The 16,947-nt window shown below is 37.2% G+C and overlaps 1 protein-coding gene across 4 annotated transcripts in view; it reads right to left on the bottom strand.

The window, feature by feature from the left end:
- Positions 1–3,006: 3,006 nt before the first annotated feature.
- Positions 3,007–16,947, bottom strand: part of LOC149770959 (uncharacterized) — a 34,133-nt gene continuing 20,192 nt past the window's right edge. Inside the window, exons 10-14 of one of the 4 annotated variants that reach the window (XM_089948935.1) lie at positions 13,163–14,652; positions 10,823–11,217; positions 7,791–8,958; positions 5,433–5,845; positions 3,007–3,586 (exon numbers count right to left, since the gene is read on the bottom strand). In XM_089948935.1, coding sequence (XP_089805061.1) covers positions 14,043–14,652 — 610 coding nt within the window. In that variant the 3' untranslated portion in view covers positions 3,007–3,586; positions 5,433–5,845; positions 7,791–8,958; positions 10,823–11,217; positions 13,163–14,042. Of the gene's footprint in view, positions 3,587–5,432; positions 5,846–7,790; positions 8,959–10,822; positions 14,653–16,947 lie in introns of all 4 variants that reach the window. The other 3 variants (XM_089948932.1, XM_089948933.1, XM_089948934.1) reach the window with 3 other exon arrangements.

The following is a 16,947-nucleotide window of genomic DNA, read 5'->3' as shown; positions in this document are numbered from 1 at the left end:
TGTCTATGTGTGTGCTATAAATTGAATGCTGATCTTTTATTATTTTAAATATAAAATCTAGTAAAATATAAATGAATAAGTAAATCTTTGTTGCAGTAAATTTAATTCAACTTGCTATCTATCAAAAAATACAAACTGAAAACAGAAGTTATAAAAAATATATGAAAGTAAAACTAGCAAAGGCACATGATCATATTTACGTGCAGCATAATGTTATATATATTTGATTTAATTATATCTGATTTAAGATGGATTAATTTCAATTTAATTGTTTCTTTGTTAGGTTTAATTTTTTTTTTTTATCACAGGATATTTCAATGTAAATGTATTCATTGGAGATGGTACTTTTTGAAGAAAATAGATTGACCTTGACTGTTCGTTTTAGTAAACACCCAGTGAGATTGTTGAACAAAGACAACTCTTATAAAAATAATATTCAGATTCACAAAACCGGAGTAATATTTATTGTTGCTGCAATTAACTTTAGACTCCAACACTACTGGTTATAACATGCGCAACGTCTTCCATCCTGGATTCTTCGTCTGGACTCGAACTTGAAATCATTAGAACATTTTATTATTAGGACTTCTAAAATTTTATTCGTGGATTATTCTTGGATTAGTGTAGGATTTGATTCTCAAAATCTCAAGTTAATATTTTTTCATTTTTACAAATAATTTGAGGGAGATATATTATTATATTTTTTTCAAAACTTTTGTTGTTTTCACTCTTTCTTTTGTTACTGTTTATTCAAGCCTAAACATGTAACATAAGAATAAAGAATTCTGCAATAAACGTCTGGTTATAATTTAATATTAAAACCGTCACAAATGCAATATCATAATTTAGGTACCTAGAATCAAAGAGGGTCTATCGCTCAACATATAGCAATAGATAAACATTGTTTTTCAATGTAGCACGTCATAATCTAACACAGACATGCATATATAATTTCTGCAGCAATAATAAAATATATTGCTTAAATAACTATCAAACGGTTTGGTAGGTATTGGGGCGTTGTAAACAACACTTCTAGCAATAGTATTATGCGATTACATGTTTGCCAACCAATTATATGTTGGGGCCCCGAGTGGCCGAGTGGTCTAAAGCGCTCTCCATTACGGATCACTGCCATCTCACCTCTGTCTGCGCCGGTTCGAGTCTCGGATTCAGCCATTGTGGGTATGTGAGAAAGCTTGCCGGTAGCTTCTCGTGGGTCGGTGGTTCTTTCTGGAGTTTTCCCGGGTTCTTCCTCCACCATTAATACTGGCCGCCATGCATAGCCTATCGTGTGCTGAAAAATGGCGTTAAACCCCACAACAACAACAACCAATTATATGTTATTAATATAAGTAATTTAAGGGTTGGCGGTATTAAAATATTTTTCCTACATTAATATAATAAACAGTCACTTTCTTTATCAAGTTCGGTGCAAAAGGGCAGAATATACAGTCGGATTAAGTCTATTTTTTAAAATACAAAATAACTATTGCAAAGAACTTTATATATATCAGTCATTTGCTGATGTATAATGCTGGAGGAATCAATGGACCTATACGAATTTAATGGTGGCTGTTTCTTTATCACCAACTTAGCAAACCGTTTTAGTAATTTACTCTAAGGTAAATGTTTAAATAGTCTGAGAACAAAAACGTTTGCGTTTTGATGTGGCAATATTTTATATGCAAGTCTTCGAAGTATTTGATTGTATCTACAATAAATAAAATTTGGGGTCAAATATGTTATTTGCCTTTCATCTTGTCTTCGGATTTATCCATATCATCCAAACTAATTCCATTATTCCTTAACACCTACATTTCACAGTTTGTTAGATATTTGTGTTCTTCAACGCTATTGCTTGAGTTGGCATGGCAAAATATTATTATGCAGCTTCTCCTCTAAAATATACACTTGCATAAGAAATGATTATATAACACCCATTGTTTCTTAACTGATTTTCAAAGTTTTTGTTTACGTAGAAAGGATACGAATATTGTTAAAAGAAGTGAAATGTAGATCAACTGGAAACATGTTAGGGATTTTAAGGTCTAGTTATGGCTTAGTAATTTTGTGAATAAAACACTTAAACCCACATCTAGATTATTGCGATTGATTACACTGGCTTGTTCAAATCAAAAACCTCACAAAACTGCTATATTCCAATTGTGGAAATTATAAAAACAAATGTATATGGTGCATGTTGCTGATAATACGTTGATAGTTTTAAAGACATTATATGGAATACAAACATACTTCGGTTAATTACTTGTATATTAGAGATAATATACATTTTTATTTAACAAAGGTTATAATTTTAGCACAATTGCTAGGCAGCTAGATATTCTTCACATTATCTCACATATTGTGTCTGAACATTGTGGATAATTATAATTATTTATAGTTGTTCTGTCCTTACCAAATATGGCTCTTTTCTATGCGTTACATAAACCATCTCAAATGTGTAAAAGCAATATATATGTATATATAGGAGGTGGGGAAACTTTCTACAGAACAAAGGAAACACGTCCGCACCCCATAGGGAAATTGGCTCAACTGAAGCCGCAGTCCTTATCAGAGAGAATCCCTCCGCGCGTTGCCGGAGCGAGAGTATTGCGATTGGCTAGGCAGAACACGTGATTAAAAGCTTTAAATATATCGGCCCTTGATAGCGCGTTACCCGACAAATCTGGCGGGAAATTGTAGACCCAATCACACATCCCATAAATGTCCTTACACGAGCGTAAATCGTTTTATGTGATGTGTTCTTGCACATGTAGAAGAGGGGTGCAAGTTATTGTCAGAACGAAAGTGAATGAGAACGATGGTTTGTATTATTAACTTGTTTGACGAGATTGTAAAATGAAATGTACCTGCACCAGCCTACTCTTACCGACATCGATAGAGTCAAGAGGAAGATAGAGAGTGAAATGACAGAATACCCTAGGTCAGTCGTGCAAATATTACAAAGCAAAGAATATGGGTACATAATTAAAACAAAGACAAACGTTGTGTTTGATGCTGGCCACTTTCGTGACTTTGTATTGAACATAAATGATCTTAGTGAACCAAATATTTGCTATGTATTTACAGCATAACATAAATATGTGGACAAAGTCTATAGCGTAAACGTGCTAAGAAATTGAACAATGAGACATAGCATATAATACAGACATATTTTGAGACTGCAACCGCCATAAACAGAAATACAGCAAATAGAGCTTGCTGTATTTCTGGCAGCCACAAAAAGGAAGGTGGGGCAAAGAACAAAGTGTCCAGCATCAAAGAACAGATAAATGTTGATAAAAATTAAACCGATGAATTCTGTATTGCCGGGGCAGTTGAGCATCCTCATACTCCCCGCTAGTTAGGATATAGCCAGCATGTATGGAGGATTGGGAAGAAACTTTAAAACGGAGGCGCGTACTTCCTGAATGCCCTGTTGGTCTTCCGGGGCTGTTAGAGTACCCTCGTACGCTCCTGGCGATCGAAAAGGTAGGTAGACACAGATTATTCCGGGTCGAGTGAATGATATCCCAGCAAAGCACGGTCGATGCCTATGGTTCTAAGTCTGTAAAACCCACGAGACCTGAAAGAGGAATTAGCACACGGAGGAATGGCGATCTTAGAAAAAGTGATTAAAGGGTTACAAAGCTGAAACCTTTTAACCTAACCTTATGCATTTCTCAAATGCATCTCAAAAGGCCATATTGATTATTTAAACTGATAGAGAGAACACGGTCAAATTGTCCGATGTGAACTCTTTATATAGCGTCCACGCCAGCTTCCCCAGTGTATGTCATGCTCTGACCAAGATATTTAATTTAAGGCAAGACTACAAATTTGCTATCAACTGCTGGCTTAGTGCAGGTGGCAGACATATACATGGACATATTTTCAAATACATCAGCTAAAACATATATACATGAACCTGAAGAAGCGAAATGTACAACAACCATGGTTTTTGAAAAATTAAATTCTTTTAAGAAATAATTATGTTGTATATTATTTCATTTTTTTTTCTTCTTTTCTATGGATTATAAACATACGTCTTATCAAATCTCGGCAAGTGATTGCCATTTTGGGACCAGTGAAAAGTAAGGTGGGGCTAGTGAAAAGTAAGGTGGGGCTAGTGATGAGAAAGGTGGGACAAGTGAATTTTCTGAAACCACTTGTCCTGGACTCGTGGTCAAAACAAATATTTGCTCAGCCCTGGAAATGCATGATTTTTGTGTCATTAGAGGATGGTTTGTTTATGGGTTCAACTAAGTTTTGATTGTCAGTGTGGAAATAGATACATTTATTGGATAAGTGTTCTCCCTAGACCACAACTGCCAGAACGATGGGGTATAATTCTAGAAGCGTTATATTTTGATATGTTCATGTCTGATCCCAGATGCCATAGAAATAGTGTGTGACCCGGATGGCACTGTATCCGACTGAGGCAGAAACATCTGTGTACAAGTCCAACATGTCGGAGGTCAGCCAAATGTCAGGTAATAATTAGGATCTACCGTTAAAACCGGTTAAAAAGTTTTGCCAGGCACTTAAATCTTCCTTTCCCTCTTTTGTTAATCTAATGTGGTTTTGCGATGACAATTGTCAAGTTGATGAGTCGCCTAAGAAAAGCTTGTCGCGGAAAAACAACTGCGCAAGAAAAGTTAAGAGTACATATGACGGATTGCAACCCCTTGAGGGTAATTTTATTTCAAGCAAGATATAAATGTAAGAATTTATTACATTTTTCTAGTCTGTCCGTGGGAAGGCGAACCTCCATTCTCACGAAATCCAGTTCGTATCAGAGTTACAACATCGTTGTTGACGGAGGAAATGTTTTATCCGCAGCCATAGTAACGCCGATGCCGGCACATACAGTCAGGAAGAGATCGTGCTTCTGCTGGCATTGGACTCGAGTTGCACCTAGTATCAAAACTCGTCAAAAATATGCGTCATGTATGTTATAGGTAACTTTGTGTTCGCATTGAAGATAATTGCAAAAGGTCTCAAATATCTTGCAACTGGAACTACAATCCATTGGTAATCATTTGTCAAAACAATACATGTTCCACCACAAAATGCCAAAACAATAATATTGCATGGGACAAATCTGAAGAATATGGAAGCATTTGATATGTCTGTTTTTGCCATAAAATCCCATTACCCAGGTGTTTTATACATGTAGCGAGTCTACTGTGATATGGACGTTCTTATTTTTTGGAACAATGCTAAGTTCAGGGCCAGTACTGTGCGTATCTAACTGAAATTTGAAACTAGCATCCTGCGAGTAATTCATGAGGGTAGAAAAACCTATGTATGAGTCCGCCCATTTGTTTGCCTTAACTTTATCAGGGATTAGAGTTGACGGAGTAAACGACGAGCGTACACATTTTGATTGTGAATGCCCCCGGAGGCAGAAACGATTTGGACAACGTTACCTGTATCCACCGCTGTACCTGTAAGTGAAGCCTTGGTTTCCACTATGGCGCGGGAGACCATGGATGTTGCTGGTTTGTTGTCTTTTGCTACGGAAGGTCCAAGTTGAAACCCAGTTTGTGGACCATTTTCCATGGACGTTCTGCGCATAGCTACAAGCTGATCATATTTGGCATGGATTTCCTGTGTCACATGGGTGGTAAGCCTGTCGGAGACTTCTTGCGTTATAACGTTAAGAAGATTGGGGTCCATCCAAGTCCCTTCGCTAGATGATCTAGGTTGAGGGATGGCGGCCGTTGGCGTTGACAATGGTGCCTTCTTTATGGGCCTATTCACCGCCTCTTGGATTTTGGACCTTGATTGTCTGACTCTCTTCACTGTCATTTGCAACGCAGCCCTCTAAATAAGGGGCATGCTGTAACGAATGAAAGAAAAAGTTATTTACATACATTTCAGTGTATTACTACGTAGCAATCGTTGCAAATGAATAACCCATATCGTAATGTTATGAACACCACTGTTCACTGTAGTGGGATGAGGCACAAACTTGACAATATGAAGAAAGAACAAATGTAGAAAAGAACCAAATTTGAACGTTATGAAAAGTATGGGTCATTGTTTTAAGGTGCGGAATGCAACATCACCGGTATCAACAGAACAATTACAGGTCAGTGGACCTAAACGAGCTTGGAAACACAATACCCATTAACATGGAACGAAGTGTTGGAAGAAGAAAGCATGAATGACTAATCACGTGTCAAGTAGTGAGGTGCGGGACCCAAGTACGCCAACCATGAAACTCGTAGCAACCGTAAAACGTAAGGAACCAACTGGTAAACACACATGTCACTGGTACGGAATAAAATGTTAAACATACAATCCAGTGGTACGGAACCAACTGGTAAACACACAGGCCAGTGATACGGAATCAACTGGTAATCAAAAAATCCAGTGGTACGGAACCAACTGGTAAAACACAAATGCCAGTGATACGGAATCAACTGGTAATAAAAAAATCAAGTGGTACGGAACCAACTGGTAAAACACAAATGCCAGTGATACGGAATCAACTGGTAATCAAAAAATCCAGTGGTACGGGACCAACTGGTAAACACAAACGCCAGTGATACGGAATCAACTGGTAATCATAAAATCCAGTGGTACGGAACCAACTGGTAATCACAAAATCCAGTGGTACGGAACCAACTGGTAAACACACAGGCCAGTGGTACGGAACCAACTGGTAAACAAAAAAGCCAGTAATACGGAATCAACTGTGAAGCAGAAGGCTAACATAAAATCCAGTGGTACGGAACCAATTAAAAGAACAGGGTCCAACTAAATACTGCTAAGCCCGAGAAAGCCGTACAAGACCTCACAAAATCATGTAAAGTCAAATCAAGAAAGCGCACTTACATTGTCAATCCGATTGATGAATAAACCAACCAAACCGAAAGACCACTTGTCAACACACTTATGCAGAACGAAAGGACCTAAAATTGGGCGACAAAGTTCGAACAATCCTAAAGTATTAAAGTATGACACCATCATGTTGGAAATGTTTGTTATTATTCCACAAACGGCTCCTCCGACCGACCATCGATAGAAAATGCAATCTTCCAATATGGTACAACGTTTCGTCCATAATCGACACAACATAACAAAGGTACACAAAGACAGAAAAAAGCGTATCACAGGGTTCATACCGAATTTAAAAATGACGAATTCAAAGACGTTCCCAAACTTTCAAAGACCAAAAACATAGATTTCCAAGACCTACGTTCGCTAACATTTATTGTATATAAGAAAACAAAGAATGCAAAATAATATAATATTGCTTAATGATTAAATGAAACTGAACGGGTCTTCAAAAGAAAGAAACCAGAAAAAAACTCTACTACATCTAAATCTTACAACATTGGACAATTTTATTTGTGATTATGGAAAGAAATTAAAATGCTTGAGTCTATTTCAATTTTCAAATACTTTTAAAGACCCCAGAGTAATCAGCTTGTTTTTCCCAAACTTTCAAGGCCTTGAAAATGGTTCCTCATGCACGAGACGATGGGAAGTATATATACGTTTAACTTTATGGTTCTCTGATTTAAAGTTGCGTACGACAGAAAGATCGAGCCAGATAATTGTGTCGACTATTCTGCCCCAACCCCATGCATATAAATTTTAGAATAGCGCTGAATATTAAAATCGGGACGCAATAGATCGTCTATTTCTGATTTCAATTGATACTGCAATATCTTACAGATGGAATGACCCAGTATGAGTGTGACTTAATGTATAATAAAAGAAACGTTAGCAGAATTTGCGGAATGGAAACAAGTTAATGTAAGTAAATACTTAACTTCCAGGACTATTCCACTCGGTCCAAATTCCAGGAGATGAGGAAGGTAACTAACAAAGTGAGCCGATAACAACGGAGAGAAAATTTCTACAGAACAAAGGAAACACGTCCGCACCCCATAAGGAAATTGGCTCAACTGAAGCCGCAGTCCTTATCAGAGAGAATCCCTCCGCGCGTTGCCGGAGCGAGAGTATTGCGATTGGCTAGGCAGAACACGTGATTAAAAGCTTTAAATATATCGGCCCTTGATAGCGCGTTACCCGACAAATCTGGCGGGAAATTGTAGACCCAATCACACATCCCATAAATGTCCTTACACGAGCGTAAATCGTTTTATGTGATGTGTTCTTGCACATGTAGAAGAGGGGTGCAAGTTATTGTCAGAACGAAAGTGAATGAGAACGATGGTTTGTATTATTAACTTGTTTGACGAGATTGTAAAATGAAATGTACCTGCACCAGCCTACTCTTACCGACATCGATAGAGTCAAGAGGAAGATAGAGAGTGAAATGACAGAATACCCTAGGTCAGTCGTGCAAATATTACAAAGCAAAGAATATGGGTACATAATTAAAACAAAGACAAACGTTGTGTTTGATGCTGGCCACTTTCGTGACTTTGTATTGAACATAAATGATCTTAGTGAACCAAATATTTGCTATGTATTTACAGCATAACATAAATATGTGGACAAAGTCTATAGCGTAAACGTGCTAAGAAATTGAACAATGAGACATAGCATATAATACAGACATATTTTGAGACTGCAACCGCCATAAACAGAAATACAGCAAATAGAGCTTGCTGTATTTCTGGCAGCCACAAAAAGGAAGGTGGGGCAAAGAACAAAGTGTCCAGCATCAAAGAACAGATAAATGTTGATAAAAATTAAACCGATGAATTCTGTATTGCCGGGGCAGTTGAGCATCCTCATACTCCCCGCTAGTTAGGATATAGCCAGCATGTATGGAGGATTGGGAAGAAACTTTAAAACGGAGGCGCGTACTTCCTGAATGCCCTGTTGGTCTTCCGGGGCTGTTAGAGTACCCTCGTACGCTCCTGGCGATCGAAAAGGTAGGTAGACACAGATTATTCCGGGTCGAGTGAATGATATCCCAGCAAAGCACGGTCGATGCCTATGGTTCTAAGTCTGTAAAACCCACGAGACCTGAAAGAGGAATTAGCACACGGAGGAATGGCGATCTTAGAAAAAGTGATTAAAGGGTTACAAAGCTGAAACCTTTTAACCTAACCTTATGCATTTCTCAAATGCATCTCAAAAGGCCATATTGATTATTTAAACTGATAGAGAGAACACGGTCAAATTGTCCGATGTGAACTCTTTATATAGCGTCCACGCCAGCTTCCCCAGTGTATGTCATGCTCTGACCAAGATATTTAATTTAAGGCAAGACTACAAATTTGCTATCAACTGCTGGCTTAGTGCAGGTGGCAGACATATACATGGACATATTTTCAAATACATCAGCTAAAACATATATACATGAACCTGAAGAAGCGAAATGTACAACAACCATGGTTTTTGAAAAATTAAATTCTTTTAAGAAATAATTATGTTGTATATTATTTCATTTTTTTTTCTTCTTTTCTATGGATTATAAACATACGTCTTATCAAATCTCGGCAAGTGATTGCCATTTTGGGACCAGTGAAAAGTAAGGTGGGGCTAGTGAAAAGTAAGGTGGGGCTAGTGATGAGAAAGGTGGGACAAGTGAATTTTCTGAAACCACTTGTCCTGGACTCGTGGTCAAAACAAATATTTGCTCAGCCCTGGAAATGCATGATTTTTGTGTCATTAGAGGATGGTTTGTTTATGGGTTCAACTAAGTTTTGATTGTCAGTGTGGAAATAGATACATTTATTGGATAAGTGTTCTCCCTAGACCACAACTGCCAGAACGATGGGGTATAATTCTAGAAGCGTTATATTTTGATATGTTCATGTCTGATCCCAGATGCCATAGAAATAGTGTGTGACCCGGATGGCACTGTATCCGACTGAGGCAGAAACATCTGTGTACAAGTCCAACATGTCGGAGGTCAGCCAAATGTCAGGTAATAATTAGGATCTACCGTTAAAACCGGTTAAAAAGTTTTGCCAGGCACTTAAATCTTCCTTTCCCTCTTTTGTTAATCTAATGTGGTTTTGCGATGACAATTGTCAAGTTGATGAGTCGCCTAAGAAAAGCTTGTCGCGGAAAAACAACTGCGCAAGAAAAGTTAAGAGTACATATGACGGATTGCAACCCCTTGAGGGTAATTTTATTTCAAGCAAGATATAAATGTAAGAATTTATTACATTTTTCTAGTCTGTCCGTGGGAAGGCGAACCTCCATTCTCACGAAATCCAGTTCGTATCAGAGTTACAACATCGTTGTTGACGGAGGAAATGTTTTATCCGCAGCCATAGTAACGCCGATGCCGGCACATACAGTCAGGAAGAGATCGTGCTTCTGCTGGCATTGGACTCGAGTTGCACCTAGTATCAAAACTCGTCAAAAATATGCGTCATGTATGTTATAGGTAACTTTGTGTTCGCATTGAAGATAATTGCAAAAGGTCTCAAATATCTTGCAACTGGAACTACAATCCATTGGTAATCATTTGTCAAAACAATACATGTTCCACCACAAAATGCCAAAACAATAATATTGCATGGGACAAATCTGAAGAATATGGAAGCATTTGATATGTCTGTTTTTGCCATAAAATCCCCCTACCCAGGTGTTTTATACATGTAGCGAGCCTACTGTGATATGGACGTTCTTATTTTTTGGAACAATGCTAAGTTCAGGGCCAGTACTGTGCGTATCTAACTGAAATTTGAAACTAGCATCCTGCGAGTAATTCATGAGGGTAGAAAAACCTATGTATGAGTCCGCCCATTTGTTTGCCTTAACTTTATCAGGGATTAGAGTTGACGGAGTAAACGACGAGCGTACACATTTTGATTGTGAATGCCCCCGGAGGCAGAAACGATTTGGACAACGTTACTTGTATCCACCGCTGTACCTGTAAGTGAAGCCTTGGTTTCCACTATGGCGCGGGAGACCATGGATGTTGCTGGTTTGTTGTCTTTTGCTACGGAAGGTCCAAGTTGAAACCCAGTTTGTGGACCATTTTCCATGGACGTTCTGCGCATAGCTACAAGCTGATCATATTTGGCATGGATTTCCTGTGTCACATGGGTGGTAAGCCTGTCGGAGACTTCTTGCGTTATAACGTTAAGAAGATTGGGGTCCATCCAAGTCCCTTCGCTAGATGATCTAGGTTGAGGGATGGCGGCCGTTGGCGTTGACAATGGTGCCTTCTTTATGGGCCTATTCACCGCCTCTTGGATTTTGGACCTTGATTGTCTGACTCTCTTCACTGTCATTTGCAACGCAGCCCTCTAAATAAGGGGCATGCTGTAACGAATGAAAGAAAAAGTTATTTACATACATTTCAGTGTATTACTACGTAGCAATCGTTGCAAATGAATAACCCATATCGTAATGTTATGAACACCACTGTTCACTGTAGTGGGATGAGGCACAAACTTGACAATATGAAGAAAGAACAAATGTAGAAAAGAACCAAATTTGAACGTTATGAAAAGTATGGGTCATTGTTTTAAGGTGCGGAATGCAACATCACCGGTATCAACAGAACAATTACAGGTCAGTGGACCTAAACGAGCTTGGAAACACAATACCCATTAACATGGAACGAAGTGTTGGAAGAAGAAAGCATGAATGACTAATCACGTGTCAAGTAGTGAGGTGCGGGACCCAAGTACGCCAACCATGAAACTCGTAGCAACCGTAAAACGTAAGGAACCAACTGGTAAACACACATGTCACTGGTACGGAATAAAATGTTAAACATACAATCCAGTGGTACGGAACCAACTGGTAAACACACAGGCCAGTGATACGGAATCAACTGGTAATCAAAAAATCCAGTGGTACGGAACCAACTGGTAAAACACAAATGCCAGTGATACGGAATCAACTGGTAATAAAAAAATCAAGTGGTACGGAACCAACTGGTAAAACACAAATGCCAGTGATACGGAATCAACTGGTAATCAAAAAATCCAGTGGTACGGGACCAACTGGTAAACACAAACGCCAGTGATACGGAATCAACTGGTAATCATAAAATCCAGTGGTACGGAACCAACTGGTAATCACAAAATCCAGTGGTACGGAACCAACTGGTAAACACACAGGCCAGTGGTACGGAACCAACTGGTAAACAAAAAAGCCAGTAATACGGAATCAACTGTGAAGCAGAAGGCTAACATAAAATCCAGTGGTACGGAACCAATTAAAAGAACAGGGTCCAACTAAATACTGCTAAGCCCGAGAAAGCCGTACAAGACCTCACAAAATCATGTAAAGTCAAATCAAGAAAGCGCACTTACATTGTCAATCCGATTGATGAATAAACCAACCAAACCGAAAGACCACTTGTCAACACACTTATGCAGAACGAAAGGACCTAAAATTGGGCGACAAAGTTCGAACAATCCTAAAGTATTAAAGTATGACACCATCATGTTGGAAATGTTTGTTATTATTCCACAAACGGCTCCTCCGACCGACCATCGATAGAAAATGCAATCTTCCAATATGGTACAACGTTTCGTCCATAATCGACACAACATAACAAAGGTACACAAAGACAGAAAAAAGCGTATCACAGGGTTCATACCGAATTTAAAAATGACGAATTCAAAGACGTTCCCAAACTTTCAAAGACCAAAAACATAGATTTCCAAGACCTACGTTCGCTAACATTTATTGTATATAAGAAAACAAAGAATGCAAAATAATATAATATTGCTTAATGATTAAATGAAACTGAACGGGTCTTCAAAAGAAAGAAACCAGAAAAAAACTCTACTACATCTAAATCTTACAACATTGGACAATTTTATTTGTGATTATGGAAAGAAATTAAAATGCTTGAGTCTATTTCAATTTTCAAATACTTTTAAAGACCCCAGAGTAATCAGCTTGTTTTTCCCAAACTTTCAAGGCCTTGAAAATGGTACCTCATGCACGAGACGATGGGAAGTATATATACGTTTAACTTTATGGTTCTCTGATTTAAAGTTGCGTACGACAGAAAGATCGAGCCAGATAATTGTGTCGACTATTCTGCCCCAACCCCATGCATATAAATTTTAGAATAGCGCTGAATATTAAAATCGGGACGCAATAGATCGTCTATTTCTGATTTCAATTGATACTGCAATATCTTACAGATGGAATGACCCAGTATGAGTGTGACTTAATGTATAATAAAAGAAACGTTAGCAGAATTTGCGGAATGGAAACAAGTTAATGTAAGTAAATACTTAACTTCCAGGACTATTCCACTCGGTCCAAATTCCAGGAGATGAGGAAGGTAACTAACAAAGTGAGCCGATAACAACGGAGAGAAAATTTCTACAGAACAAAGGAAACACGTCCGCACCCCATAAGGAAATTGGCTCAACTGAAGCCGCAGTCCTTATCAGAGAGAATCCCTCCGCGCGTTGCCGGAGCGAGAGTATTGCGATTGGCTAAGCAGAACACGTGATTAAAAGCTTTAAATATATTGGCCCTTGATAGCGCGTTACCCGACAAATCTGGCGGGAAATTGTAGACCCAATAACACATCCCATAAATGTCCTTACGCGAGCGTAAATCGTTATATAGACACTCTTGAATAATGCTAATAATCTACAATGTCCACTTAGACAGCATATGATATGTTTAATTCTTCTCCAGTTTTGTCTTTTTGCTATTCAATTTGGAAATTTTTTGACAGCTGAAACGGGAGCATAGAAATATTGCAAAGTAGTTGTAATTTATATTAATTGATATGTTTTAATGCAATAAGACATGCGAATGACACGCAGCTCTATTTTTAATAGCATTGTCAACGTGAATTTCAAATGGCAGTCTGAAATGATTTACCTGGCAAAGGCCGGATTTACTACTCCATGTCCATATAGCATACTACAATATATCTTCTATTTAATATGAATACTATGACTGATTAATTTTAAAATAAACATTTACGTCACATTTGTGTCGAAAATTAAAATCTAGAGCTGTTGATGTTTTAAACCGTTATTGTTCCGTTTTTCCCATATGCAAGGTACGAAAGACTTTCGTGTACAGTATCCCCATCATATCTTTCTTCTTTTTTCTCTTTTGCTTCTTTCTTCCTTTTTCACTTATCTTGTCTTCGCATTTTACAACAGTAGCTGGAGCTTTGGGAGATGCATATTGTCTATAGTACTCTTGTTCCAATCCTCTGATGTGTTTATATTACTAGCTGTGCCATCTTGAATTGGCTCAGTCAACGTAACTTCGAAGGCTGAACTAACATTGCGCTCGTGACCTAATGAATGTGGAATAACAGTTTTGCCCCATATAGCTGAATTGTCATCTGGCTCTTCATCGTACGTTTTCTTTTCTTTTTTCTTTTTCTTTTTCTTCTTTTTATCTTGTTTCCTTTCATTCTCGCTAGCATCGGGATGTAAGGATCCTATATCTTTGTTTACCGCCATTTCTTCAGTTTCATTAGCTGGACGAACTTTATGTCGGCCCTTCTTATCCTTCTTACCCTTTTTCCTTTTCTTTTTCCTTTGTCTATTGTCACCATTCTCTCCATCCTGATTCGATGTGTCATGTTCCACAGGTTGATTTCCGTGGACATTCCTTTGTTGTGATGATGAAGGTCCGTCTATTTTTAAATAAGTCGATCCTGGTGGAACACAAGGTGGGAAAGACGGAAGAGTGGGGGTATGAGAAAAATAATGGATTTCCGGGAAAGCCTGACCGTTCTCGCCTGTTTCTTTTCTGTGGAAGAAACAAGAATAAATAAGCACATAAGAAGTATAAGAAAAACAAAATTAAGTAAGTAATGATGTTTTTATGTGAGAAAGCCTAATCTGAGCTGTACCTCAGAGATTGTGTATATGTGTGTTTCTGTGTCAATATAATTATCTTAGTTATCTAGCCCATACACACATAACATGATGAAAATTGGATCGATAAGAATTACTTTGTGTTTAATTATGAAACAAGCAAATGAATCATCTTTGACCAGAATCCAAACTTAAATGGGTTTGAGTATTTGCAGAACGAGTACCTAGACAGAATACATGAAGTCTGATTCTCAAAAACTTTGTTTCTAAAAAGTCAATTGTTCACACAACAAGCTTTACGTAAGAAATATTTTAAGAACATAACTACATATCTGCGTTTCAACGACAATTAACTGCAGAATTTAAAAACTGCGTGCACTTATAACACTTGATAGAAAAACAATACATACTTTGGTTTTTGTTTCATACGTTTGATTTTATGAGGGCGAAAGTTGTCTTACTATTTTATTCAGCTTTCATATTAAAAGTTCATGTAAACATTTGTTTATGTAAGCGAAAAGTAAAAGTGCCATTCCAATGAAAATATAACAAAGACCATTTTTAAAAAAATGTTCAACATGATGTGATCTCCTAGAAAATTAATGGTATCGTTACAAAGTAGTTAAAGGAAAGAGTTATCCTCCAATTGCCTTTATTTTATTTCATGCAGCAATTAATTATAAGGATTTTCCAGTTTGCATTTTTACCTTCGCTGAAGTATGAACCGGACTAATATACTATGCAAAATTAAGTATGATCAACCTCGCGTAAAAATATACTTTAAGTCCTTGATGTAACAGAATTGAACCCCAAAAATATAAAATATTATGTCACCAATCTAACTGAATGGTTCAGAATAATCTTTAGATAAATCTTTTCACTGATTTTGTACAAGACTATTAGCATTTGATACATTTTGTTCATTTAATATGTTTATCATTAAAAGCGTGTAACGTTATGAAGAGGCATTTAAAATAGAATATTTAAACGCAATCGAAAAATGATAACAATCTGCATTTGTTGTTCCTTTCTAAAATATTTACAAAATGAAGAATGTGGTATAATATATGTTATGAACGCAAATTTGAGTCGTATGCCATTGTTCATTTTTTGACTTGTATGAGTACCATGTATTATTTAATATATTCTCGTTCACTTAGATACGTATATCGTCCAGGTACCTTAGCTCAGTTATTTGGCAGGCTCAGTTGTGGGAGAAACAAATAAATAAGGTGTTTATTTGCTTCACATACATGGGATATCAATTAAATGATGTTGATTATCTTTGTGTGGATGGGCACAGGCACATGATTGATTTTTTTCATTCTGTGTAGTTTTATATAGATGCCCGTCAAAGTTAATTGTCAAATTATAAAATTGATAGGAGGAGATATTATCAAATAGATTGCCATAACTAAAATATTGATTTTTAACAGCATATTTTTCAGTGATGCTTGAAGGGCGAAGGTAGTAAGCTTGACTGTTATCAATATTAAGATTATTCCACAAAGGTGGAAAACATTGTCTTTAAAAGAACCACTTAAGATAAAATTTCCGAGTGTGTATTTTGGTTATTGGAAACAATGTATTGGTCAGAGCAAGGTGCTTTACCACTCAGGACTTTTTAGGATACAAGTTTTCTTTGTCTTCTGCTTCATATCCTGGATAATTTGAGCCTAGAGAAGAATGACTTTTTTCTTAGACATGTTATTATTATAGCTATAACTGATGGGATTGATCGTTGATACAATAGTACCATACTGTGTTAAGGTATATTATCATTGGACATAAAAGAATAACTATATGGTTGATAAGGTTATCCATTAATTTGGAATTAGACACTTCTAAGAATACTCGGGTTGTTTGCTCCTAATATTAGACTAGTCATGTACAACTTTATCTGATACAGTACTAACAGTTGGGCTGGTCAGTAGTTGTGAAAACTTTATTTTGGATAAAGTTTCATCTTTTTGGAAGAAGATACACATAGTTAAAGAGATTCTTCAGATGTATTGCCAATGCCATGAATTACCCCCTTGTTATATTCTACAGCCTTTAATTTATATTCGCAACACACACAGAAACACACCCACCCATATATATATATATATATATATATATATATATATATATATATATATATATATATATATATATATATATTCTAGTATGACATTCTTGCAGTAAATCAACATATGTCTTCGCTTATCGGTTAGGCTTAGCAAGA

Source organism: Sinohyriopsis cumingii, unplaced genomic scaffold, assembly GCF_028554795.1.
Source record: "Sinohyriopsis cumingii isolate HCF-2022 unplaced genomic scaffold, ASM2855479v2 utg002183l, whole genome shotgun sequence".
Classification (NCBI taxonomy): Eukaryota; Metazoa; Mollusca; class Bivalvia; order Unionida; family Unionidae; genus Sinohyriopsis; species Sinohyriopsis cumingii.
The sequence above is the reverse complement of the archived record's forward strand: the minus strand, read 5'-3'. Positions and strand labels throughout refer to the sequence as shown.